The sequence below is a fragment of the Gopherus evgoodei genome, chromosome 3, assembly GCF_007399415.2.
Source record: "Gopherus evgoodei ecotype Sinaloan lineage chromosome 3, rGopEvg1_v1.p, whole genome shotgun sequence".
Classification (NCBI taxonomy): domain Eukaryota; kingdom Metazoa; phylum Chordata; order Testudines; family Testudinidae; genus Gopherus; species Gopherus evgoodei.
The window spans coordinates 218,071,503-218,097,452 of NC_044324.1; the positions used below are offsets into that span (position 1 = coordinate 218,071,503).

At 48.7% G+C, this 25,950-nt stretch overlaps 1 protein-coding gene across 2 annotated transcripts; it reads left to right on the plus strand.

Moving 5' to 3' along the window:
• Positions 1 to 24,919, plus strand: MGME1 (mitochondrial genome maintenance exonuclease 1). Of its 2 annotated transcripts, none has more exons than XM_030558089.1 (5): positions 1 to 96; positions 3,853 to 4,460; positions 21,240 to 21,462; positions 22,079 to 22,211; positions 23,542 to 24,919. In XM_030558089.1, exons 2-5 carry the CDS (start codon positions 3,920 to 3,922, stop codon positions 23,701 to 23,703), a joined length of 1,059 nt encoding a protein of 352 aa, XP_030413949.1. In that variant the 5' UTR covers positions 1 to 96; positions 3,853 to 3,919; the 3' UTR covers positions 23,704 to 24,919. The 2 variants fall into 2 exon arrangements, with proteins under 2 accessions (XP_030413949.1, XP_030413950.1); XM_030558090.1 differs by having other exon boundaries at positions 2 to 49.
• Positions 24,920 to 25,950: the final 1,031 nt, after the last annotated feature.

The window sequence follows — 25,950 nt, forward strand, 5'->3', positions numbered from 1 at the left end:
GCTGTTCCGGCGGGAAGGTAGTGGCGGGCCGGGCGCTGAGCGAATGGAGGTAACGGTACTAACGGCTGAAGAGAGGGCGCTCGCATGGGGAGCTGGGTAAGGGCCACGAGCCTGGCGAGAGCCGTGTCCCCCTATGTCCAGGTGCCGGGTGGGACAACAGCCTCCCGCTGCTGCCGCCGGCTGGGGGAGCTGCCCCAAGCCGCGGGGAGACCGAGCTCTCCTCAGGGATGGAGGCCTCCAGTGCTCCCGGCGCTCTGCAAAGGAGGCTAGCGCCATCATCCCCATTGTGTGGATGGGGAAACTGAGGCACGGAGCGGGGAAAGTGACTTGGCCATGGCCACCCCGCAGGCCGGTGGCAGAGCTCTCCGCAGTCCCAGTTTGCGGCTGTAGGCACCAGGCCAGGCTGCTTCATTGCAACACGCATCCCCGGAGAGAAATGTTAACTTGCTCTGTTTAAAATCAACATCCAGGAAGGGGGACTCTCACCCCAATGTCGTGAAAACTGGCAACATGTGTTGTCTAGTGGTTAGAGCACTGGACTGGGATTCAGAAGACCATTGAACTACTCAGGGATCTTGGGCAGATAACTTTGCCTTTTTGTGCCTCAGTTTCCCCATCTGTGAAAATCGGATCGTGTTACTGACATTCTTTATAAAGGACTTTGAGCCTAGACAGCAAGTGTGAAAAATCGGGACAGGGGTGGGGGGTAATAGGCGCCTATATAACACTAAGTCCCAAATATCGGGACTGTCCATATAAAATCGGGACATCTGGTCACCCTATTTGAGCCCTATGGATGAGAAGTACAATATCAGAGCTAGATACTATTGTTATAAATAAGCTGAGCGATGCTCATTGCAGTTATCCCTGAGGTGAAATAGGTAGCTTGTATTTGCTACCCAGTAGGCAGCAGTCTTCTTGGCATATGTCAACTCTGAAGCACATGATCAGGATTTATCACCAAATTTGAAGGGTTAGGGCTAGATATTTTTTTCATTGTCTCGCTGTACAGCGAGTGTAGGCAGAGTTTAATTTTCCTTTGTAAGTGATCATGAGTTTTTTACACACAAACATGTGATTCAGGGCACAGAGCTTAGTATTCTCCTCCATAAAAACTCAAGGATTGTCCTTTAGTTTTTATTAGGCAGAAGACTTTCTTTTGTGTGTCAACCACTAGAGGGCAATGGGCATATTAGGAGGTAGGTTGCAAATTTCCCCTAATCCCTAAAGTTGGTAGTGTGAGCAAGGGAGAAAGGGTTGTTTCATTATAAAAATCTGGGTAGGGAGACAGTGCTTCCCTGAAACAACTTGCTCCTGGTAACAAAGCCTAACCTTTAGATATCAATTTGCTACGTGCACCACTTCACATCATTTCATACACAAGGTAGTACATTTTGACAATCTTTAGAATGTATACCTCTGTCATAATTTACAAACATCACTCCTTATTCTTTGTCTAGCAATTAGCAAATTATGACAGGTAACTGACCTAAATCAGAGACTGGAAATAATTCTATTAAAAATGAAGAGTGGGCAACAGGATTAAAGAAGAGTGCCTATTGGCAAGAACAGATCGTTTTAATCAATTCTCTATTTGTTAAGCTTCTGTTCAGTGATTTATAGCAAACATGAAATATAAGGCTCACAAGAAGCCCAAGGTGGACTGACTTAAAAATTGTGGCTGAGAAGAACTGAAACTGATGTGTACTTAATGCAAAGTATAGACTTTTCTTTTGACTACCAGAAAGAATAAATGTATTGCTAAAAAGAAGGGATAAAGCCCCTATTGTAGGAAGAGCAAAACTGGCAAAGAAACAGCCTGCCACCAAGTAAAAATGAGAAGTAATAGGAAAATTGATATTGAGATTTTACTCAAAACCTGTGCAATTAATTTCAATGAGATTGAACTGGGCAGAATTTAGCCCATTGCATAAAACCAATATACATCGTTACTACTCATGATCTACTTTTGGCAATAGTTGGACACCTTGTCTTAGTAAGAAAATGATTGGAATGGATTGATTTGCCCTTCCCTACTACATACACGTGACTGCTCTATTCTGGTATGCAGACAGAAAACTAAACTTGAAAAGAGTCTGAATGTCAGGATCCTCAGAGCAAGATTCATGTCAATTTCCCATTGTTGCACACTGGAAAAGAGCAAACAGATATAATAGGACAAGGCAAACATAACAGGACACAACACAATCCTAATTTATTTTTTTTAAAAGTAGATCAAGATTTTGACATCGCTTTAAGCTTGAATACTGACTTCTCTGCTATACAAATGTAATAATAGGGAAACTGTGTATTTTGGTGTTCAAAATGTCTTAGTAGGAAAGGTTTCCTTTTTAAAGTACCTTGTTTTTATTCTAAACCAAAAAAAAAAAAAAAAAGGACAATAACTATATTGACCAAGAAGTTATGATTTATTTTTCATTTCCACTACATACCTTATGGTTTCCCAGAGGAGTTAACTTACATTATACAAACAAATGCAAACAATTTGGGGATGGAACAGCTTGTATTGGGGTTTTTTTTCCCCTTCTTTCTCTTTTATAGTCCACGATATAATCCTGAAATTACTAGCAATTCCCTTGATAAATTGGTAGTTAAGGGAAGCACCTTAACGACGGCTGCATAAAGTCCTTTGTCACTAGGACTGCTCCATCTACTAAGCTATAAGTGCTTTTGGGCACAGATCCTGCAAGTTGTTCTGTGAGCCCCATTGACTTAATTGGGACTCCGTGTGAGCACGGGGATGCCCGTATCCAGAATAACTTGTAAGATCAAGACCTTTGTGTTTTTTTCCTAGTACTCCTACTGTTTGAACAGTGCGTGGAGTGTTTGAAAAATGCAGTGAATGAAATGAAAAATACTGAAGTGTTTCAAGAACAAAGCAGTCCTTTTAGCTTATAATACGTACTGCCTGCATGTTTTATTTGCAAAACATGGAATGAAGTAACTTTGATTGCTAAGTGGATAGTTTTCAATAGAAGAAAACTTAGGCCCTAATACTGCAAGGACTTGTGCCTATGTTTAATTTTAAGCATACTAGGAAACACTTATTTCAATGCAGCTTCTCAGGGTCAGAGCCAAAAATTGCGACTACAACATACTTTTCAGAGCCAGGTTATAAACTAGACTCTCTTTTTCTGCAGCTTCTATTGAAGAAATATCGTGAAATGTCTTCGCTTAAAAAGAGGACTTGTTTTATTCTCAGTTTGGAAAAAAAATCTAATGTTTTAATTTAAAATACATATTTTCCAAAAGAGCTTAAACTGGTATTTGAAGATTGCAAATAATTTTAGTTTATCTCCCTTCTCTTAGGCTTCTCCAAGTCTCAGCTCTCCAGATTCTAGGCTGTACATAATACTGCTTGCTGCCTTCTCACATGTACAGAGAACAAACGCATCCACGCCATTCCCGAAGAGCTCATCTGCCCTCTCTAGTCAGTTCATTCTAATTCAGGGACTTGCTTTTGTCTAGCCCATGCAGCTTGTCTCTTTCTCCCTGCATGCAGTACCATCTTCTCTGTACCTTCCTACGGTTTTGCTACTGTAAGAGCCTTCTGCACTACAGCTTCTCCCACTGGCAACAGCCTTCTTTTATCTCTCCACCACATTTCAAATCTGAAAACATTTTTTCCTCTTGTCTATACCTCTTATTTTATCTTTCCATCTGCTGTTATTTCTCACTATTACTGTATTGTTTAACTCAAAGTGGTTGGAGTTCAGTTGATATGAAAGGCACTAATGAATACTGTGCAGCTTTAATTTGTAAAGTGAGATGATAGCTTGATGATACTAAAGTGCAGTAACTCTTCAAATCATGGAAATTCTTTTTCTACAGTAGGTAATTATAGAAGGTCATGAATGCTCCTAACAGAAGAAATAAAACTCTGTTTAACCATCTATAAATGCTGCTACTGAGAATGAAATCCATCGAGCTATTAACGAGAAAATCTGGGAGACTAAAAATGCTGTTGACAGAACATTTTTGCAAAAATCAAGTTCCATATGTGTGCCTGTGTATCTCCTCCTACCTTTGTAGCAAGAAGAAAAAAGAGAATGGTTATGAGCAAGTTGACCAAGAAAGATACATGAACTTGGTCCGTTCTGTCACATCTTCCAAAGCCAGCCCTCAGACACCAGAAACGTTGTTTGAAGAAGATAATCTGATATACGGACCAGTGAATAAGTTTAAGTCTCCAGTTAAGGATGTTGAAGCAAAATTTCCAAAAAATTGGGTCCCTCTGATAAACTCCAGTAAAAGAACTTTGCCTCCAAACAGTGACCGAAAGCACCTGCTGAAAATCCGTTTACAAAGGCACAAGGTGCCCAGTGTGACGACTGTTCTTCAGCAGACCATGCCTTTGCACCAGGCTTTCTACCTGAAGAGATGGAAGCAGCGGATGATTCTGGAACTTGGAAAAGATGGGTTTGCAGAATATACCAAAAGTAAGTTTAACCAAAATGCTTCCAAAAATAATGGGCAGATAGCTATCAGATCCGGTCCTAGAAGACACACACTTTGCATGTCCATATAGCAGCGTCCATTTCAGAATCCAAAGGACTTAACAGGAATGCCTGGTATTAATGGACCACATTGTGAGGCCTTCCCTGATTGCTTATTCAGGAACACTCCCATTGAATACAAGAACCACAGGAGTTGAACCAATAACCTAATAGTACTTAGTGGTAAAGTGGGATTAGAATTTAGGAGTTCCTTGCTCCAACCCCGATTATGTTGGGTAGTACCTGCTAGAATCTGCAACAGGTTTATACTTCCTACCTGATTTCTGGAGTTTGACTAGCACTTCTACAGATAGAATGATTTGTTTTTTCATGTTTGGGAATAAAGTGGTTCACTGCACTACAGAACACCACAGTAACAATAATTGTCTGAGGATCATGGGACACCCAGAATTTTTAGATAACTGGAGATGACAGTTCTGGAGACTTTGATATTTGCACTCCAGATCTGGGTCCTTGAATGCAAACTTCAAAGCCTGCTGGCCAGTTACTGTATCTGATTATAGACCACTGGCTATCTCAACAGCTTGAGGCTCTTTAGCTAAGTGTCTTTGGTCCTGCTGTATGCTCCAAACCAACCAGCATTTGTGCAGCCACCGCGGCTTGCTTGGTATACTGAAGTCCTTAACGTTATATGTGAATTGCAAATTTTTCTGTGAAGTCCTAGTGCATATGAGGTCTCTAATTCATGAAGGCTGTCAACTGATTTCCCCATGGTCAGTGGCGACAAAGCACCGTAGTCCTGCTGAAACATCCAGTCTTGGCGATGTTGGCTAGCTCTTGTTATACCTAGAGCTTGGTGACACTTCTTACATAAATTTTTGCTCAGCTGAAAAGCTGAATTTGCTGTAGTCACACCCCGTCTGTATTCTTGAATATTTTCATGAACAAACATACCAGCAAGAATTTTCTACAGAAACAGCACATTTTAAGCAGCTATCATTCCTAAGATACCTTATCCTAAGAGTTATGTTCAGTCAGGTAACAGATGCATCCAATTAAAACTAACCATCACAGCTTTGATATCAAATACAATGAACTGCTCACAAGCATGCTACAGGCCTAGACAGATTCATAGAAATTGTATGGCAAAAGGGTAGGACACTTGGAGCTAGGGTTAGGGTTCCTATGGGTAGGACGGCCTACCTTAGGGCTAGGGGTTCCTATGGGTAGAGCACTTGGTGCTACGGTTAGGGTTCCTATGAGTAGTGCTTCCCGCCCTAGGATTAGGGTTCCTAAGGGTAGTGCACTTGGAGCTAGGGTTAGGGTTCCTATGGGTAGGGCTTCTCGCCCTAGGGTTAGAGTTCCTATGGGTAGGGCACTTGGAGCTAGGGTTAGGGTTCCTGTAGGTAGGACTTCCCACCCTAGGGTTGTGGTTCCTAAGGGTAGGGTACTTGGAGATAGGGTTAGGGTTCCTATGGGTAGGGAACTTGGAGCTAGGGTTAGGGTTCCTATGGGTAGGGCTTTCCACCCTAGAGTTAGAGTTCCTAAAGGTAGGGCACTTGGAGCTAGGGTTAGAGTTCCTTTGGGTAGGGCTTTCCGCCCTAGGGTTAGAGTTCCTGTGGGTAGGGCACTTGGAGCTAGGGTTAGGGTTCCTATAAGTAGGGCGCCCCGCCCTAGGGTTTGGGTTCCTAAGGGTAGGGCATTGGAGCTAGGGTTAGGGTTCCTATGGGTAGGGCTTCCCGCGCTAGGGTTAGGGTTCCTGTGGGTACGGATCTTGGAGCTTGGGTTACGGTTCCTATGGGTAGGGCTTCCTGCCCTAGGGTTAGGGTTCCTAAGGGTAGGGCATTTTGAGCTATGGTTAGGGTTCCTGTGGGTAGGGCTTCCCACCCTAGCGTTAGGGTTCCCATGGCTAGAGCACTTGGAGCTAGAGTTAGGGTTCCAATAGGTAGAGCTTCCCGCCCTAGGGTTGTGGTTCCTAAGTGTAGGATACTTGGAGCTAGGGTTAGAGTTCCTATAGGTAGGGATTCCCGCTTTAGGATTAGAGTTCCTAAGGGTAGAGAACTTGGAGCTAGGGTCAGGGTTCCTATGGGTAGGGCACCCCGCCCTCGGGTTAGGGTTCCAATGGGTAGGGAACTTGGAGCTAGGATTAGGGTTCCTATAGGCAGGGCTTCCTTCCCTAGGGTTATGGTTCCTAAGGATAAGGTACTTGTAGCTAGGGTTTTGGTTCCTAACGGTAGGGCACTTGGAGCAGTGGTTAGGGTTCCTATGGGTAGGGCGGTCTGCCTTAGGGTTAGGGTTCCTATGGGTAGGGCACTTGGAGCTAGGGCTAGGGGTTCCTATGGGTAGGGCTTCCCTCCCTAGGGTTAGGGTTCCTATGGGTAGTGCACTTGGAGCTAGGGTTAGGGTTCCTATGGATAGGGCTTCCCACCCAAGGGTTAGGGTTCCTAATGGTAGAGCACTTGGAGCTAGGGTTACGGTTCCTATGGGTAGGGCGCCCTGCCCTAGGGTTACAGTTCCTTTCGGTAGGGCACTTAGGGTTAGGGTTCCTATAGGTAGGGCTTCCTGCCCTAGGGTTATGGTTCCTAAGGGAAGGGCACTTGGAGCTAGGGTTAGGGTTCCTATAAGTAGGGGCCCCGCCCTAGGGTTGTGGTTCCTAAGGGTAGGGTACTTGACGCTAGGGTTAGGGTTCCTATGCGTAGGGCTTTCCACTCTAGAGTTAGAGTTCCTAAAGGTAGGGCACTTGGAGCTAGGGTTAGAGTTCCTTTGGGTAGGGCTTTCCGCCCTAGGGTTAGAGTTCCTGTGGGTAGGGCACTTGGAGCTAGGGTTAGGGTTCCTATAAGTAGGGCGCCCCGCCCTAGGGTTTGGGTTCCTAAGGGTAGGGCATTGGAGCTAGGGTTAGGGTTCCTATGGGTAGGGCTTCCCGCGCTAGGGTTAGGGTTCCTGTGGGTACGGATCTTGGAGCTTGGGTTACGGTTCCTATGGGTAGGGCTTCCTGCCCTAGGGTTAGGGTTCCTAAGGGTAGGGCATTTTGAGCTATGGTTAGGGTTCCTGTGGGTAGGGCTTCCCACCCTAGCGTTAGGGTTCCCATGGCTAGAGCACTTGGAGCTAGAGTTAGGGTTCCAATAGGTAGAGCTTCCCGCCCTAGGGTTGTGGTTCCTAAGTGTAGGATACTTGGAGCTAGGGTTAGAGTTCCTATAGGTAGGGATTCCCGCTTTAGGATTAGAGTTCCTAAGGGTAGAGAACTTGGAGCTAGGGTCAGGGTTCCTATGGGTAGGGCACCCCGCCCTCGGGTTAGGGTTCCAATGGGTAGGGAACTTGGAGCTAGGATTAGGGTTCCTATAGGCAGGGCTTCCTTCCCTAGGGTTATGGTTCCTAAGGATAAGGTACTTGTAGCTAGGGTTTTGGTTCCTAACGGTAGGGCACTTGGAGCTAGGGTTAGGGTTCCTATGGGTAGGGCGGTCTGCCTTAGGGTTAGGGTTCCTATGGGTAGGGCACTTGGAGCTAGTGCTAGGGGTTCCTATGGGTAGGGCTTCCCTCCCTAGGGTTAGGGTTCCTATGGGTAGTGCACTTGGAGCTAGGGTAAGGGTTCCTATGGATAGGGCTTCCCACCCTAGGGTTAGGGTTCCTAATGTTAGAGCACTTGGAGCTAGGGTTACGGTTCCTATGGGTAGGGCGCCCTGCCCTAGGGTTACGGTTCCTTTCGGTAGGGCACTTAGGGTTAGGGTTCCTATAGGTAGGGCTTCCTGCCCTAGGGTTATGGTTCCTAAGGGAAGGGCACTTGGAGCTAGGGTTAGGGTTCCTATAAGTAGGGGCCCCGCCCTAGGGTTGTGGTTCCTAAGGGTAGGGTACTTGAAGCTAGGGTTAGGGTTCCTATGCGTAGGGCTTTCCACCCTAGGGTTAGAGTTCCTAAGGGTAGGGCACTTGACTAGGGCTAGGGTTCCAGTAGGTAGAGCTTCCCGCCGTAAGGTTGTGGTTCCTAAGTGTAGGGCACTTGGAGCTAGGGTTAGGGTTCCTATGGGTAGGGCTTTCCATCCTCGGGTTAGAGTTCCTAAGGGTAGGGTATTTAGCACTAGGATTAGGGTTCCTTTGGGTAGGGCTTTCCACCCTAGGGTTAGGGTTCCTAAGGGTAGGTCACTTGGACTAGGGTTAGGGTTCCTTTGGGTAGGGCTTTCTGCCTTAGGATTAGGGTTCCTGTGGGTAGCGATCTTGCAGCTTGGGTTAGCGTTCCTATGGGTAGGGCTTCCCACCCTAGGGTTAGGGTTCCTATGGGTAGAACACTTGGAGCTAGGGTTAGGGTTCCTATGGGTAGGGCACCCTGCCCTTGGGTTAGGGTTCCTATGGGTAGGGCACTTGCAGCTAGGATTAGGGTTCCTATAGGTAGGGCGTCCCTCCCTAGGTTTGTGGTTCCTAACGGCTAGGTACTTGTAGCTAGGCTTTTGGTTCCTAACGGTAGGGCACTTGGAGCTAGGGCTAGGGTTCCTATGGGTAGGGCTTCCCTCCCTAGGGTTAGGGTTCCTAATGGTAGAGCACTTGGAACTAGGGTTATGGTTCCTATGGGTAGGGCGCCCTGCCCTAGGGTTAGAGTTCCTATGGGTAGGGCACTTGGAGTTTGGGTTAGGGTTCCTATAGGTAGAGCTTTCCGCCCTAGGGTTGTGGTTCCTAAGGGTAGGGCACTTGGAGCTTGGGTTAGGGTTCCTATAAGTAGGACTCCCCGCCCTAGGGTTAGGGTTCCTAAGGGTAGGGCACTTGGAGCTAGGGTTAGGGTACCTATGGGTAGGGCTTCCCGCCCTAGGGTTTTGGTTCCTATGGGTAGGGCACTTGGAGCTAGCGTTAGGATTCCTATAGGTAGGGCTTTCGGCCCTAAGGTTGTGGTTCCTAAGGGTAAGGTACTTGAAGCTACGGTTAAGGTTCCTATGCGTAGGATACTTGGAGCTAGGGTTACGGTTCCTATGGGTAGGACAGCCTGCCTTAGGGTTAGGGTTCCTAAGGGTAGGGCAGTTGGAGCTTCGATTAGCGTTCCTATGGATAGGGCTTCCCACCCTAGGGTTAGAGTTCCTAAGGGTAGGGCACTTGGAGCTAGGATTAAGGATCCTATGGGTAGGGCTTTCCACCTTAGGGTTACGATTCCTGTGGGTAAGGATCTTGGAGCTTCTATTAGCGTTCCTATGGGAAGGGCTTCCCACCCTAGGGTTAGGATTCCTATGGGTAGAGCACTTGGAGCTAGGGTTAGGGTTCCAGTACATAGATCTTCCTGCTGTAACGTTGTGGTTCCTAAATGTAGGGCACTTGGTGCTAGAGTTCGGGTTCCTATAGGTTGGGCTTTCCACCCTCGGGTTAGAGTTCCTAAGGGTAGGGTAGTTGGCACTAGGGTTAGGGTTCCTATGGGTAGGGCTTCCCACCCTAGGGTTAGGGTTTCTATGGGTAGGACACCCCGCCCTCGGGTTAGGGTTCCTATGGGTAGGGCACTTGGAGCTAGGATTAGGGTTCCTATAGGGAGGGCTTCCCTCCCTAGGGTTGTGGTTCCTAAGGGTCAGATACTTGTAGCTAGGGTTTTGGTTCCTAACGGTACGGCACTTGGAGCTAGGGTTAGGGTTCCTATGGGTAGGGCGGCCTGCCTTAGGGTTAGGGTACCTATGGGTAGGGCACTTGGAGCTAGGGCTAGGGGTTCCTGTGGGTAGGGCTTCCCTCCCTAGTGTTAGGGTTCCTAAGGGTAGGGCAGTTGGAACAAGGGCTAGGGTTCCTATGGGTAGGGCACTTGGTTCTACGCTTAGGGTTCCTATGAGTAGGGCTTCCTGCCCTAAGGTTGTGGTTCCTAAGGGTAGGGTACTTGAAGCTAGGGTTAAGGTTCCTATGGGTAGGACACTTGGAGCTTGGGTTAGGGTTCCTATGGGTAGGGCGGCCTGCCTTAGGGTTAGGGTTCCTAAGGGTAGGGCACTTGGAGCTAGGATTAAGGTTCCTATGGGTAGGGCTTTCCACCTTAGGGTTAGGGTTCCTGTGGGTAGGGATCTTGGAGCTTGGGTTAGGGTTCCTATGGGTAGGGCCTCCCACCCTAGGGTTAGGATTCCTATGGGTAGAGCACTTGGAGCTAGGGTTAGGATTCCAATAGGTACAGCTTCCTGCCCTAGGTTTGTGGTTCCTAAGTATAGGGCACTTGGAGCTAGTGTTAGGGTTCCTATGGGTAGGGCTTTCCACCCTCGGGTTAGAGTTCCTAAGAGTAGGGCACTTGCAGCTGGGGTTAAAGTTCCTATGGGTAGGGCACTTGAAGCTAGGCTTAGGGTTACTTTGGGTAGGGCTTTCCGCCCTAGGGTTAGAGTTCCTGTGGGTAGGGATCTTGGAGCTTGGGTTAGGGTTCCTATGGGTAGGGCTTCCCACCCTATGATTAGGGTTCCTAAGAGTAGGGCACTTGGACTAGAGTTAGGGTTCCTATGGATAGGGCTTCTCGCCCTAGGGTTGTGGTTCCTAAGTATAGAGTACTTGGAGCTAGGGTTAGGGTTCCTTTGGGTAGGGCTTCCCGCCCTAGGGTTAGAGTTCCTATGGGTAGGACACCCCGCCCTTGGGTTAGGGTTTCTGTGGGTAGGGCACTTACAGCTAGGATCAGGGTTCCTATAGATAGGGCTTCCCTCCCTAGGGTTGTGGTTCCTAAGGGTAAGGTGCTTGTAGCTAGGGTTTTGGTTCCTAACGGTAGGGCACTTGGAGCTTGGGTTAGGGTTCCTATGGGTAAGGCGGCCTGCCTTAGGGTTAGGGTTCCTATGGGTAGGACACTTGGAACTAGGGCTAGGGGTTCCTGTTGGTAGGGCTTCCCTCCCTAGAGTTAGGGTTCCTAAAGGTAGGGCAGTTAGAGGGAGGGCTAGGGTTCCTATGGGTAGGACACTTGGTTCTACGGTTAGGGTTCCTATGAGTAGGGCTTCCCGCCCTAGGGTTAGGGTTCCTAAGGGTAGTGCACTTGGAGCTAGGGTTAGGGTTCCAATGGGTAGGGCTTCCTGCCCTAGGGTTAGGGTTCCTAATGGTAAAGCACTTGGAGTTAGGGTTACAGTTCCTATTGGTAGGGCACCCTGCCCTAGGGTTGTGGTTCCTAAGGGTATGGAACTTGGACCTAGAGTTTGGGTTCCTATGGGTAGGGATCTTGGAGCTTGGGTTAGGGTTCCTATGGGTAGGGCTTCCCGCCCTAAGGTTATGGTTCCTATGGGTAGGGCACTTTGAGCTAGGGTTAAGGTTCCTATAAGTAGGGCACCCCGCCCTAGGGTTAGGGTTCCTAAGGGTAAGGCACTTGGAACTAGGTTTAGGATTCCTATAGGTAGGGCTTCCAGTCCTAAGGTTGTGGTTCCTAAGGGTAGGGTACTTGAAGCTAGGGTTAAGGTTCCTATGGGTAGGACACTTGGAGCTAGGGTTAGGGTTCTTATGGGTAGGGCGGCCTGCCTTAGGGGTAGGGTTCCTATGGGTATGGCACTTGGAGCTAGGGCTAGGAGTTCCTATGGGTAGGGTTTTCCTCCCTAGTGTTTGGGTTCCTAAGGGTAGGGCAGTTGGAGCTAGGGTTAGGGTTCCAATGGGTAGGGCTTCCCACCCTAGGGTTAGGATTCCTAATGGTAGAGCACTTGGAGCTAGGGTTACGGTTCCTATGGGTAGGGCGTTCTGCCCTAGGGTTAGAGTTCCTATGGGTAGGGCACTTGGAGTTAGGGTTAGGGTTCCTATAGGTAGGGCTTCCCGCCATAGGGTTGTGGTTCCTAAGGGTAGGGTCCTTGGAGCTAGGGTTAAGGTTCCTATGGGTAGGGCTTTCCCCCCTAGGTTTAGGTTTCCTGTGGATAAAGCACTTGGAGCTAGGGTTAGGGTTCCTTTGGGTAGGGTTTTCCGCCCTAGGGTTCGGGTTCCTGTGGGTAGGGTACTTGGAGCTAGGGTTCCTATGGGTAGGGCTTCCCGCCGTAGTGTTGTGGTTCCTAAGGTTATTGTACTTGAAGCTAGGGTTAAGGTTCCTATGGGTAGGACACTTGTAGCTAGGGTTAGGGTTCCTATGGGTAGGGCTTTCCACCCTAGGGTTAGAATTCCTAAGGGTAGGGCGCTTGGTGCTAGGATTAAGGTTCCTATGGGTAGGGCACTTGGAGCTAGGGTTAGGGTTCCTATGGGTAGGGCTTCCCGCCGTAGTGTTGTGGTTCCTAAGGTTATTGTACTTGAAGCTAGGGTTAAGGTTCCTATGGGTAGGACACTTGTAGCTAGGGTTAGGGTTCCTATGGGTAGGGCTTTCCACCCTAGGGTTAGAATTCCTAAGGGTAGGGCGCTTGGTGCTAGGATTAAGGTTCCTATGGGTAGGGCACTTGACTAGGGCTAGGGTTCCAGTAGGTAGAGCTTCCCGCCGTAAGGTTGTGGTTCCTAAGTGTAGGGCACTTGGAGCTAGGGTTAGGGTTCCTATGGGTAGGGCTTTCCATCCTCGGGTTAGAGTTCCTAAGGGTAGGGTATTTAGCACTAGGGTTAGGGTTCCTTTGGGTAGGGCTTTCCACCCTAGGGTTAGGGTTCCTAAGGGTAGGTCACTTGGACTAGGGTTAGGGTTCCTTTGGGTAGGGCTTTCTGCCTTAGGATTAGGGTTCCTGTGGGTAGCGATCTTGCAGCTTGGGTTAGCGTTCCTATGGGTAGGGCTTCCCACCCTAGGGTTAGGGTTCCTATGGGTAGAACACTTGGAGCTAGGGTTAGGGTTCCTATGGGTAGGGCACCCTGCCCTTGGGTTAGGGTTCCTATGGGTAGGGCACTTGCAGCTAGGATTAGGGTTCCTATAGGTAGGGCGTCCCTCCCTAGGTTTGTGGTTCCTAACGGCTAGGTACTTGTAGCTAGGCTTTTGGTTCCTAACGGTAGGGCACTTGGAGCTAGGGCTAGGGTTCCTATGGGTAGGGCTTCCCTCCCTAGGGTTAGGGTTCCTAATGGTAGAGCACTTGGAACTAGGGTTATGGTTCCTATGGGTAGGGCGCCCTGCCCTAGGGTTAGAGTTCCTATGGGTAGGGCACTTGGAGTTTGGGTTAGGGTTCCTATAGGTAGAGCTTTCCGCCCTAGGGTTGTGGTTCCTAAGGGTAGGGCACTTGGAGCTTGGGTTAGGGTTCCTATAAGTAGGACTCCCCGCCCTAGGGTTAGGGTTCCTAAGGGTAGGGCACTTGGAGCTAGGGTTAGGGTACCTATGGGTAGGGCTTCCCGCCCTAGGGTTTTGGTTCCTATGGGTAGGGCACTTGGAGCTAGCGTTAGGATTCCTATAGGTAGGGCTTTCGGCCCTAAGGTTGTGGTTCCTAAGGGTAAGGTACTTGAAGCTACGGTTAAGGTTCCTATGCGTAGGATACTTGGAGCTAGGGTTACGGTTCCTATGGGTAGGACAGCCTGCCTTAGGGTTAGGGTTCCTAAGGGTAGGGCAGTTGGAGCTTCGATTAGCGTTCCTATGGATAGGGCTTCCCACCCTAGGGTTAGAGTTCCTAAGGGTAGGGCACTTGGAGCTAGGATTAAGGATCCTATGGGTAGGGCTTTCCACCTTAGGGTTACGATTCCTGTGGGTAAGGATCTTGGAGCTTCTATTAGCGTTCCTATGGGAAGGGCTTCCCACCCTAGGGTTAGGATTCCTATGGGTAGAGCACTTGGAGCTAGGGTTAGGGTTCCAGTACATAGATCTTCCTGCTGTAACGTTGTGGTTCCTAAATGTAGGGCACTTGGTGCTAGAGTTCGGGTTCCTATAGGTTGGGCTTTCCACCCTCGAGTTAGAGTTCCTAAGGGTAGGGTAGTTGGCACTAGGGTTAGGGTTCCTATGGGTAGGGCTTCCCACCCTAGGGTTAGGGTTTCTATGGGTAGGACACCCCGCCCTCGGGTTAGGGTTCCTATGGGTAGGGCACTTGGAGCTAGGATTAGGGTTCCTATAGGGAGGGCTTCCCTCCCTAGGGTTGTGGTTCCTAAGGGTCAGATACTTGTAGCTAGGGTTTTGGTTCCTAACGGTACGGCACTTGGAGCTAGGGTTAGGGTTCCTATGGGTAGGGCGGCCTGCCTTAGGGTTAGGGTACCTATGGGTAGGGCACTTGGAGCTAGGGCTAGGGGTTCCTGTGGGTAGGGCTTCCCTCCCTAGTGTTAGGGTTCCTAAGGGTAGGGCAGTTGGAACAAGGGCTAGGGTTCCTATGGGTAGGGCACTTGGTTCTACGCTTAGGGTTCCTATGAGTAGGGCTTCCTGCCCTAAGGTTGTGGTTCCTAAGGGTAGGGTACTTGAAGCTAGGGTTAAGGTTCCTATGGGTAGGACACTTGGAGCTTGGGTTAGGGTTCCTATGGGTAGGGCGGCCTGCCTTAGGGTTAGGGTTCCTAAGGGTAGGGCACTTGGAGCTAGGATTAAGGTTCCTATGGGTAGGGCTTTCCACCTTAGGGTTAGGGTTCCTGTGGGTAGGGATCTTGGAGCTTGGGTTAGGGTTCCTATGGGTAGGGCCTCCCACCCTAGGGTTAGGATTCCTATGGGTAGAGCACTTGGAGCTAGGGTTAGGATTCCAATAGGTACAGCTTCCTGCCCTAGGTTTGTGGTTCCTAAGTATAGGGCACTTGGAGCTAGTGTTAGGGTTCCTATGGGTAGGGCTTTCCACCCTCAGGTTAGAGTTCCTAAGAGTAGGGCACTTGCAGCTGGGGTTAAAGTTCCTATGGGTAGGGCACTTGAAGCTAGGCTTAGGGTTACTTTGGGTAGGGCTTTCCGCCCTAGGGTTAGAGTTCCTGTGGGTAGGGATCTTGGAGCTTGGGTTAGGGTTCCTATGGGTAGGGCTTCCCACCCTATGATTAGGGTTCCTAAGAGTAGGGCACTTGGACTAGAGTTAGGGTTCCTATGGATAGGGCTTCCCGCCCTAGGGTTGTGGTTCCTAAGTATAGAGTACTTGGAGCTAGGGTTAGGGTTCCTTTGGGTAGGGCTTCCCGCCCTAGGGTTAGAGTTCCTATGGGTAGGACACCCCGCCCTTGGGTTAGGGTTTCTGTGGGTAGGGCACTTACAGCTAGGATCAGGGTTCCTATAGATAGGGCTTCCCTCCCTAGGGTTGTGGTTCCTGAGGGTAAGGTGCTTGTAGCTAGGGTTTTGGTTCCTAACGGTAGGGCACTTGGAGCTTGGGTTAGGGTTCCTATGGGTAAGGCGGCCTGCCTTAGGGTTAGGGTTCCTATGGGTAGGACACTTGGAACTAGGGCTAGGGGTTCCTGTTGGTAGGGCTTCCCTCCCTAGAGTTAGGGTTCCTAAAGGTAGGGCAGTTAGAGGGAGGGCTAGGGTTCCTATGGGTAGGACACTTGGTTCTACGGTTAGGGTTCCTATGAGTAGGGCTTCCCGCCCTAGGGTTAGGGTTCCTAAGGGTAGTGCACTTGGAGCTAGGGTTAGGGTTCCAATGGGTAGGGCTTCCTGCCCTAGGGTTAGGGTTCCTAATGGTAAAGCACTTGGAGTTAGGGTTACAGTTCCTATTGGTAGGGCGCCCTGCCCTAGGGTTGTGGTTCCTAAGGGTATGGAACTTGGACCTAGAGTTTGGGTTCCTATGGGTAGGGATCTTGGAGCTTGGGTTAGGGTTCCTATGGGTAGGGCTTCCCGCCCTAAGGTTATGGTTCCTATGGGTAGGGCACTTTGAGCTAGGGTTAAGGTTCCTATAAGTAGGGCACCCCGCCCTAGGGTTAGGGTTCCTAAGGGTAGGGCACTTGGAACTAGGTTTAGGATTCCTATAGGTAGGGCTTCCAGTCCTAAGGTTGTGGTCCCTAAGGGTAGGGTACTTGAAGCTAGGGTTAAGGTTCCTATGGGTAGGACACTTGGAGCTAGGGTTAGGGTTCTTATGGGTAGGGCGGCCTGCCTTAGGGGTAGGGTTCCTATGGGTATGGCACTTGGAGCTAGGGCTAGGAGTTCCTATGGGTAGGGTTTTCCTCCCTAGTGTTTGGGTTCCTAAGGGTAGGGCAGTTGGAGCTAGGGTTAGGGTTCCAATGGGTAGGGCTTCCCACCCTAGGGTTAGGATTCCTAATGGTAGAGCACTTGGAGCTAGGGTTACGGTTCCTATGGGTAGGGCGTTCTGCCCTAGGGTTAGAGTTCCTATGGGTAGGGCACTTGGAGTTAGGGTTAGGGTTCCTATAGGTAGGGCTTCCCGCCATAGGGTTGTGGTTCCTAAGGGTAGCGTCCTTGGAGCTAGGGTTAAGGTTCCTATGGGTAGGGCTTTCCCCCCTAGGTTTAGGTTTCCTGTGGATAAAGCACTTGGAGCTAGGGTTAGGGTTCCTTTGGGTAGGGTTTTCCGCCCTAGGGTTCGGGTTCCTGTGGGTAGGGTACTTGGAGCTAGGGTTCCTATGGGTAGGGCTTCCCGCCGTAGTGTTGTGGTTCCTAAGGTTATTGTACTTGAAGCTAGGGTTAAGGTTCCTATGGGTAGGACACTTGTAGCTAGGGTTAGGGTTCCTATGGGTAGGGCTTTCCACCCTAGGGTTAGAATTCCTAAGGGTAGGGCGCTTGGTGCTAGGATTAAGGTTCCTATGGGTAGGGCACTTGGAGCTAGGGTTAGGGTTCCTATGGGTAGGGCTTCCCGCCGTAGTGTTGTGGTTCCTAAGGTTATTGTACTTGAAGCTAGGGTTAAGGTTCCTATGGGTAGGACACTTGTAGCTAGGGTTAGGGTTCCTATGGGTAGGGCTTTCCACCCTAGGGTTAGAATTCCTAAGGGTAGGGCGCTTGGTGCTAGGATTAAGGTTCCTATGGGTAGGGCACTTGGAGCTAGGGTTAGGGTTCCTATGGGTAGGGCTTTCCACCCTAGGGTTAGGGTTGCTATGGGGAGGGCACTTGGAGCTAGGGTTAGGGTTCCTTTGGGTAGGGTTTCCGCCCTAGGGTTCTGGTTCCCGTGGGTAGGGTACTTGGAGCTAGGGTTAGGTTTCCTATGTGTAGGGCTTCCCGCCCTGGGGTTAGGGTTCCTAATAGTAAAGCACTTGGAGTTAGGGTTACGGTTCCTATGGGTTGGGAGCCCTTCCCTAGGGTTAGAGTTCCTATGGGTAGGGCACTTGGAGCTGGGGTTAGGGTTCCTATGGGTAGGGCTTTCCACCCTAGGGTTAGAGTTCCTAAGGGTAGGGCACTTGGAGCTAGGATTAAGGTTCCTATGGGTAGGGCTTTCCACCTTAGGGATAGGGTTCCTGTGGGTAGGGATCTTGGAGCTTGGGTTAGGGTTCCTATAGGTAGGGCTTTCGGCCCTAGGGTTAGAGTTCCTATGGGTAGGACACCCCGCCTTCCGGTTAGGGTTCCTATGGGTAGGGCACTTGGAGCTAGGATCAGGGTTCCTATAGGTAGGGCTCCCTCCCTAGTGTTAGGGTTCCTAAGGGTAGGGCAGTTGGAGCGAGGGCTAGGGTTCCTATGGGTAGGGCTTCCCGCCCTAAGGTTATGGTTCCTATGGGTAAGGCACTTTGAGCTAGGGTTAAGGTTCCTATTAGTAGGGCCCCCCGCCCTAGGGTTAGGGTTCCTAAGGGTAGTGCACTTGGAGCTAGGGTTAAGGTTCCTATGGGTAGGGCTTCCCGCCCTAGGGTTAGGGTTCCTAATGGTAAAGCACTTGGAGTTAGGGTTACAGTTCCTATGGGTAGGACGCCCTGTCCTAGGGTTGTGGTTCCTAATTGTATGGTACTTGGAGCTAGAGTTTGGGTTCCTGTGGGTAGGGAATTTGGAACTAGGGTTAAGATTCCTATAAGTAGGGTACCCCGCCCTAGGGTTAGGGTTCCTAAGGGTAGGGCACTTGGAGCTAGGTTTACGGTTCCTATGGGTAGGGCTTCCCACCCTAGGGTTGTGGTTCCTAAGGATAGGACACTTGGAACTAGGGTTAGGCTTCCTATGGGTAGGGCGGCCTGCCTTAGGGTAGCGTTCCTATGGGTAGGGCACTTAGAGCTAGGGCTAGGAGCTCCTATGGGTAGGGCTTTCCTCCCTAGTGTTTGGGTTCCTAAGGGTAGGGCAGTTGGAGCTAGGGTTAGTGTTCCTATGGGTACGGCACTTGGTGCTACAGTTAGGGTTCCTATGAGTAGGGTTTCCCACCCTAGGGTTAGGGTTCCTAAGGGTAGTGCACTTGGAGCTAGGGTTAGGGTTCCAATGGTTAGGGCTTCCCACCCTAGGGTTAGGGTTCCTAATGGTAGAGCACTTGGAGCTAGGGTTACGGTTCCTATGGGTAGGGCGCCCAGCCATAGGGTTAGAGTTCCAATGGGTAGGGCACTTGGAGTTAAGGTTAGGGTTCCTATAGGTAGGGCTTCCCGCCCTAGGGTTGTGGTTCCTAAGGGTAGGGTTCATGGAGCTAGGGTTAGGGTTCCTATGGGTAGGGCTTTCCACCCTAGGGTTGGGTTGCTATGGGTAGGGCACTTGGAGATAGGGTTAGGGTTCCTTTGGGTAGGGCTTTCCCCCCTAGGGTTAGGGTTCCTGTGGATAGGGCACTTGGAGCTAGGGTTAGGGTTCCTTTGGGTAGAGTGTTCCGCCCTAGGGTTCGGGTTCCTGTGGGTAGGGCTTCCTGCCCTAGGGTCGTGGTTCCTAAGGGTATGGTACTTGAAGCTCGGGTTAAGGTTCCTATGGGTAGGACGCTTGTAGCTTGGGTTAGGGTTCCTGTGGGTAAGGCACTTAGAGTTAGGATTAGGTTTCCTATGGGTAGGGCTTCCCGCCGTGGGGTTGTGGTTCCTAAATGTAGGGTACTTGGAACTAGGGTTAGGGTTCTTTTGGGTAGGGCTTCCGCCCCTAGGGTTAGAGTTCCTATAGGTAGGGCTTCCCGCCTTAGGGTTAGGGTTCCTAAGGGTAGAGTACCCCCCTCTCGGGTTAGGGTTCCTATGGGTAGGGCACTTGGAGCTAGGGTTAGGGTTCCTATAGGTAGGGCTCCCTTCCCTAGGGTTGTGGTTCCTAAGGGTAAGGTACTTGTATCTAGGGTTTTGGTTCCTAATGATAGAGCACTTGGAGCTAGGGTTAGGGTTCCTATGGGTAGGGCTTCCTGCCCTAGGGTTAGGATTTCTAAGGGTGGGACACTTGGAGCTTGGGTTAGGGTTCCTGATGTTAGGGCGCCCCTCCCTAGTGTTAAGGTTCCTAAGGGTAGGGTACTTGGAACTAGGGTTAAGGTTCCTATGAGTAGGGAGCTTGGAGCTAAGGTTAGGGTTCCTATTGGTAGGGCTCCCCACCCTAGGGTTAGGGTTCTTATGGGGAGGGCTTCACACCCTAGGGTTGTGGTTCCTAAGGGTAGGGCACTTGGAGCTAGGGTTAGAGTTCCTATCCATAGAGCGCCCCACCCTAGCGTTAGTGTTCCTATGGTTAGGGCACTTGGAGCTAGGGTTAGGGTTCCTAAGGGTAGGGCACTTGGATCTAGGATTAGGATTCCTATAGGTATGGCACTTGGAGCTAGGGTTAGGGTTCCTATAGGTAGGACGTCCTGTCTTAGGGTTCGGGTTCCTAAGGGTGGGGCACTTGGAGCTAGGGTTAGGGTTCCTATGGGTAGAGCGCCCCGCCCTAGGGTTGTGGTTCCTAAGGGTAAAGTACTTGTAGCTAGGGTTTTGGTTCCTAACGGTAGGGCACTTGGAGCTAGGGTTAGGGTTCCTATGGGTAGGGCTTCCCACCCTAGGGTTATGGTTCCTATGGGTAGGGCACTTGGCACTAGGGTTAGGGTTCCTAAGGGTATGGCACTTGGAGCTAGCGTTAGGGTTCCTATGGGTAGGGCTTCCCACCCTAGGGTTAGGATTTCTAAGGATGGGACACTTGGAGCTTGAGTTAGGGTTTCTATGTGTAGGGCACTTGCAGCTAGGGTAGGGTTCCTTTGGGTAGGACTTCCTGCCCTAGAGTTAGGGTTCCTATGGGTAAAGCTTCCTGCCTTAGGGTTAGGGTTCCTAACTGTAGAGCACTTGGAGCTAGGGTTTGGGTTCTTATGGGTAGGGCACGCCTCCCTAGGGTTAGGGTTCTTAAGGGGAGGGCACTTGGAGCTAGGGTTAAGGTTCCTATGGGTAGGGCTTCCCACCCCAGGGTTATGGTTCCTATGTGTAGGGAACTTGGAGCAAGGTTTGGGTTCCTATAGGTAGGGCTTCCCGTCCTAGGTTTAGGGTTCCTAAGGGTAGGGCACTTGGAGCTAGGGTTAGGGTTCCTAAGGGTTGTGCACCCTGCCCTAGGGTTAGGTTTCCTAAGCAGGGCCGGCTTTAGGCCAATTCCCCCGAATCGGTTCCCGCGCCCAGTGAGAATCTCTTCCCTGGCATGAGGCACCTTTTTAATTTTTACTCACCTGACGGCGCTCCGGGTGTTTGGCAGCACTTCGGCAGTGGGTGCTTCTCTTGTTCTGGGTCTTCGGTGGCACTTCAGCAGCGGGTCCTTCAGTGCCGCCAAAGATCTGGAGCGAGTGAAGGGCCCGCCGCCGAAGACTTGGAGCACCACCCAGTGAGTACTAGCCCCACGTGTTTTTTTTTTACGGTTCTTTGTTTTTTTGTTTTGTCTTCCCTGCCGGGGCCCCATAGATACTGTTCGAATTGGGCACTGCATTTCCTATAGCTGGCCCTGTATGGCAAATACGCTTGACTAAAGAATGAATGACCACATCGTAAATTGCTCCTGTACAATTCATGAATACAGAGGCTAATTTAGATTAATACCTTAAATAATTCCATTATTTGTTCCCTTTCCCTTCTTATACCCTTGAAGCTGTTTCAGCACCAAAATGTGGCTGATTTTAGAGGCTGATTTTTAGATAAGCTAAGTTGATTTTATAGTAGTTTTTAAAATACGTTTTTATTCCATATATGAGCATTGCTTATTAAGAAAGGGGTTTTAAAGATCTTTTTTTCTGTCATCTTTCATAGACCTCTTCCTTCAAGGAAAACTATTCCATGCAGCTTTGGAATCTGTCTTTTTGTCTGAAGAGGTTCCGTTGAAGGAGCAGGAAAAAGATACCACTGTCTCTGGCTACTTAGCAAGTGTGCAGCATGTCCTGAGAGACATCAGTGGAGTAAAAGCTCTTGAAAGTGCAGTTCATCATGAGACTCTTCACTATTCAGGCCTTGTAGATTGTGTGGCTGAGTATCGGTGAGATGCTGATTCTCCTATTATATCCCACTGTGTTTTATATGACTGGTGACTAAACAGCTGGCTTGTGGGCCAAATCTGGCCTATTTGATGTTATGTGGCTCAGATGGTAGGACACATCAAGTAGCAGCTGGGAGATTGAGTGGACTGGGAGAGGAAGCCAGAGAGACTGTGGAGCTGAAGAAGCATCAAAGCAACAGCAGCAGGAATGGAACAGGGGAGGTCAGGCAGGTTCAGGATGAGAAATAGAGATGGGAAGAGAAGAACAGGGGAGATCACAGGTTGCCCTGCTAACAGCAGTGCTGCTCTTCTTTTAGCGAGTAACCTCTGCACGCCACTGGAGTGTCACGTTAGCGCGAAAGAGCTAAGTCAACCAAAGTGGTATCATCTAGAACTGCCACTGGTATTTGTACTTATTGGTCCCTGGATCTGATCGAGCCTGTGTTGAAGGATTCATAACTCAGGCTGGCACCTGCAGTATTATAATTACAAGTGACACCTCATCAGCAGGAAACAGGAGAAATAGAGTAAAGTGAGTGACTTACGTGTCTGATGTCATGTTTTGTCATTAGCACGAAGTTTTACTAAAATACTCCCCTTTTGCTTGGTTTTACAGAGGCCAGTTATGTGTGATTGACTGGAAGACTTCAGAGAAATCAAAGCCGTATCTCCGGAACACATTTGACAACCCACTACAGGTTGCAGCATATACCGGAGCCATAAACCATGATGCTAATTACGACTTCCAGGTCAGTAGGCCTACTGCCTGCTGAGACAAGCAGGTGTGCTCACACCAACTTCATTTTTCCCACTCACATCCTTTAGTCACCCCCTATCCGCTATAGAACTGCAGCTAGCATTTACATGCTTGTACCTGTCCCAGCCTAAGCTAATTCCACCATCATTGCTGCTCCTGCTGCCTCCCTTGGTCTGCAGTATGTCATCAGGGTACTTAAGGAACTTTTCACTCATCAGGCCCTTAGCTAATGGCGCAGCTATTGAGAAGTGCTGAGCTCCAAATCTCCAACTGAACTCAGGGGGAGCTACAGGTGCATGGTCCTACAGAATGTCAGACCCTAACACAGCAAGCCAGTTTACAGCGAGAACATAGCATCTGGGCAGTGCACAGCAGTGGAGAAGAACCATCCAGCTCCATGCTGCTTTGCGTGAGCATGGCATGTGAAAGGGTAGGAGAGGAATCAAACTCAAGAGCAGGCAGGCAAGGAAATGAGTAGCAACTAGCACCCTTGATTGCCTCTGTCCACTGGCAATTGAATGGATGTGGTTAAATGCTCTCCTTAAACCATCCGGGAACATTACTCCGTTCCTTAGCAGTGAAGGGAAGTGGTGCCCATTACTCAACAGCTGAGGAAGGGATGTGTGTTTATAGACTCTGAAGAGGGTCTGCTTGGCCTGAAGGAAGGCAGTTCCTGATTTGGAGAGGGAAGATTAAAGCAGGAGAAAATGAGAGGATACCCAAGGCCCTGTCGAGGATTTTCTAGGAATGGAAAGAAACAGCTCAGTTAAGCTGAGGACATGTTTAATGCTATGGCAGGATCATTTCATGGAAAAATATAGGAAGTAGCTACATCGTTCTGTTCCTTTAAAAAAAAATGGCTCTGATAACAGGCCAATGATATCACTTTATTCTTCACTGTTAACTTTTTATGTTGTTTAATTTGACAAGTCTGTTAGGTAGTGGAACATGCAGAAGTAACCATTTCCTTACAGCCTGGTTTGCTGAATGGCCTGGGCCTGAATCTGTACTGGTACAGGCAAAAATCTACTCAAAGTCAATGGGAATTTTGTCAATGTCCAGAACACAGGATTAGACCCTTAAGGCCTGCTATGCAGGATTGCTGAACACCTACAATTCCAAGTCACAAGTCAGTGGCACTCCATACCTGGGGAAACCGAGCTCCTGGTGCTTTATTGCGAGTAACATTGCTTTGTGAAGTTAGTGGTTTTTATTTTATCTTTACATTGAACTACATGGTAAAAATGCAATTTAATCTTTGGAATAGTCAACTGAACCTGCATATTGATATTGCACTACTGATGTCATGCTTTTCATTGCAGGTTAACTGTGGCCTCATTGTGGTTTCTTATAAGGATGGCTCCCCTGCACATCCACATTTCATGGACTCGGATCTGTGCTCTCAGTATTGGAACAAATGGCTCCTGCGCCTTGAAGAATACACAGAGAAGGCAAAAAACAATAATGCAATTGAGACAAGTTAGAGAGGTGTGGTCTGAGCACAGAAGCGAAGCAGGAAGTTCTGAATTTTAATCTAGTCTCTGATACTGACCCTCTTTGACCTTGGACAAATCACTTAATATCTCTGGCTCAGTGTCCCATTTGTAAATTGGGTCTAATAGTTGCCTACCTAACAGAGGTGCAAAGAGGATTTAATGGGTCAACTTAAATGGGGCTGATATTTACATTTTGCAGCAAGCTTTTATAAAACCTGAAATCAATAGAAGTGTTCCCACAATTAAAGAAAAAATCCAGTTAAAAGTTTATGTAAGCAAAGGATCACACTCTTGCGGTGTTTGAAACCTAACCCTTGCTGAACTGACAACAAGACAGTGAAATTGACTCTGAACGAAAGCAAAACTTGCATTGTCAGAGCTGAGTGAAATGCAAATAATGAAGAGCATAAATAGGGACAAGTAGACTGGATTTTAAACATTTCAGCTCTTGTTAATCTCTCATCTGTTTACAACATGTGATTTTTATGTTGACAGTGTCCCTCGGAAGCCGGAAAAACTGCAAGTGCTAAGAATTCTAACTAAACCTGCATTAAGCAGTCACTCAGGATGTTAAGACTAATTGGTTGCTTTAGCAGAAGTGGCCCCCAGAAGAGTAGCAGAAATGTCATTGGCATAGCTGAAGACTACCCATAAGAGCCCCCTAAGACAAGAGTGGACTCTCTCTCATACAGGTTTCTCTGCCTTAGTACAAAGCTGGGTCTCTCCCATAAAGCAAAGTGAGAATGACACTGAGGCTTTGTACCTTAGGCCCCAGTTGGGCAATAAGTCCCATGCAAAGACTCTTGTGCCAACACAGCTCCACTGATTTCATTGGGGTGTTGCATAGATTAAGGAGGCCCAGCCATGCAGAACTAACTGCAGGATCAGAACTTTGGGATGTATACTGGTGACAGTATATTTTTCAGAAGCCTTACTTTATGACTTTGAAATTTAAGAACTGAACGCTGATGCCAGTTCTTCAATAAACAAGTAAAAACGGCAACCATATTCTTCACGGACTACAAAGGTATCTTGCTTTCTGTTGACTATGTTAAGTTGACTAAACAACAAGTTTTTCGATTAATAATTAGTCCTAAAACACAGGAGTCACATTTGAGACTCATTTCATAAAAACGGGGTTGTAAGAAGAGACGGTAACAAGATAGCTTTGTAAATGTTGAATAAACACTGAGCGTTTCTTAGGTGGTGTGGCTTTGTGTATGTCAACTTTTCTTATTTGTTTCATTCCTTTGAATCATACACTTGAGCTTTTCTTGTCATCACTCAGGATTATGTATTTAAGTACAGCTGATCTATAATTTAAAGACTACCAACCAGACAGTACCTGAAAAGGACTGAACAGGTATGCTTGTGAACAGAAGAAGGGCCATGCTGTGTCTGACTCATAGCTCAATGGTTCTCAACTGTGGGTCAGGACCCCAAAATGGGTCACAACCCTGTTCAGGCTGAAGCTGAAACCCAACGCCCAGGGCCGAAGCCCGAGGGCTTCAGGTTATAGGCCCCCTGCCTGAGACTGAAGCCCTTGGGATTCTGCTGTGGACCTCTCTGCCCCCGGCCAGTGGGGCTTAGGTGGGCTTAGGCTTCAGTCCCCCCTTCTGGGGTCATGTAGTAATTTTTGTTGTCAGAAGGGGGTTGCAGTAGAATGAAGTTTGAGAACCCCTGAATTGTAGCCTAATATCCTGTCTTCCAACACTGACCAATGCCAGACACTTCAGAGCAAATGAACAGGACAATTATCAAGTGATCCATCCCCTTATCTTGTTACCAGTTACTGATCCATGAGATGACGTTCCTTCTTATCCCATGACGGCTTACTTTGCTTAAGAGATTTTGGTGTGGGATCTTGTCAAAGCTGTTCTGAAAGTCCTAGTATACAATGTCAACTAGATCACTTTTGTTGATGCCATTAAAGAATTCTAATAGACTGAGGAGGCATGATTTTCCTTTACAAAAGCCCTGTTCATATAGGTGTATGATAATTCTGTTCTTTACTATAGTTTCAACCACAGTGCCTGGTACAGGCTGTTAAGACTAACTTCAGTAAGTGCCAAGATCACCTCTAGAGCCTTTTTTTATAATCAGTTTTACATTACCTGTCCTCCAAGCATCTGGTATAGAGGCTGATTTAAACAAAGGATTATATACCACAGCTAGTAGTTTTGCAACTTCATATTTGAGTTCCTTCATAACTTTTGGGTGAATCCCATCTGGTCC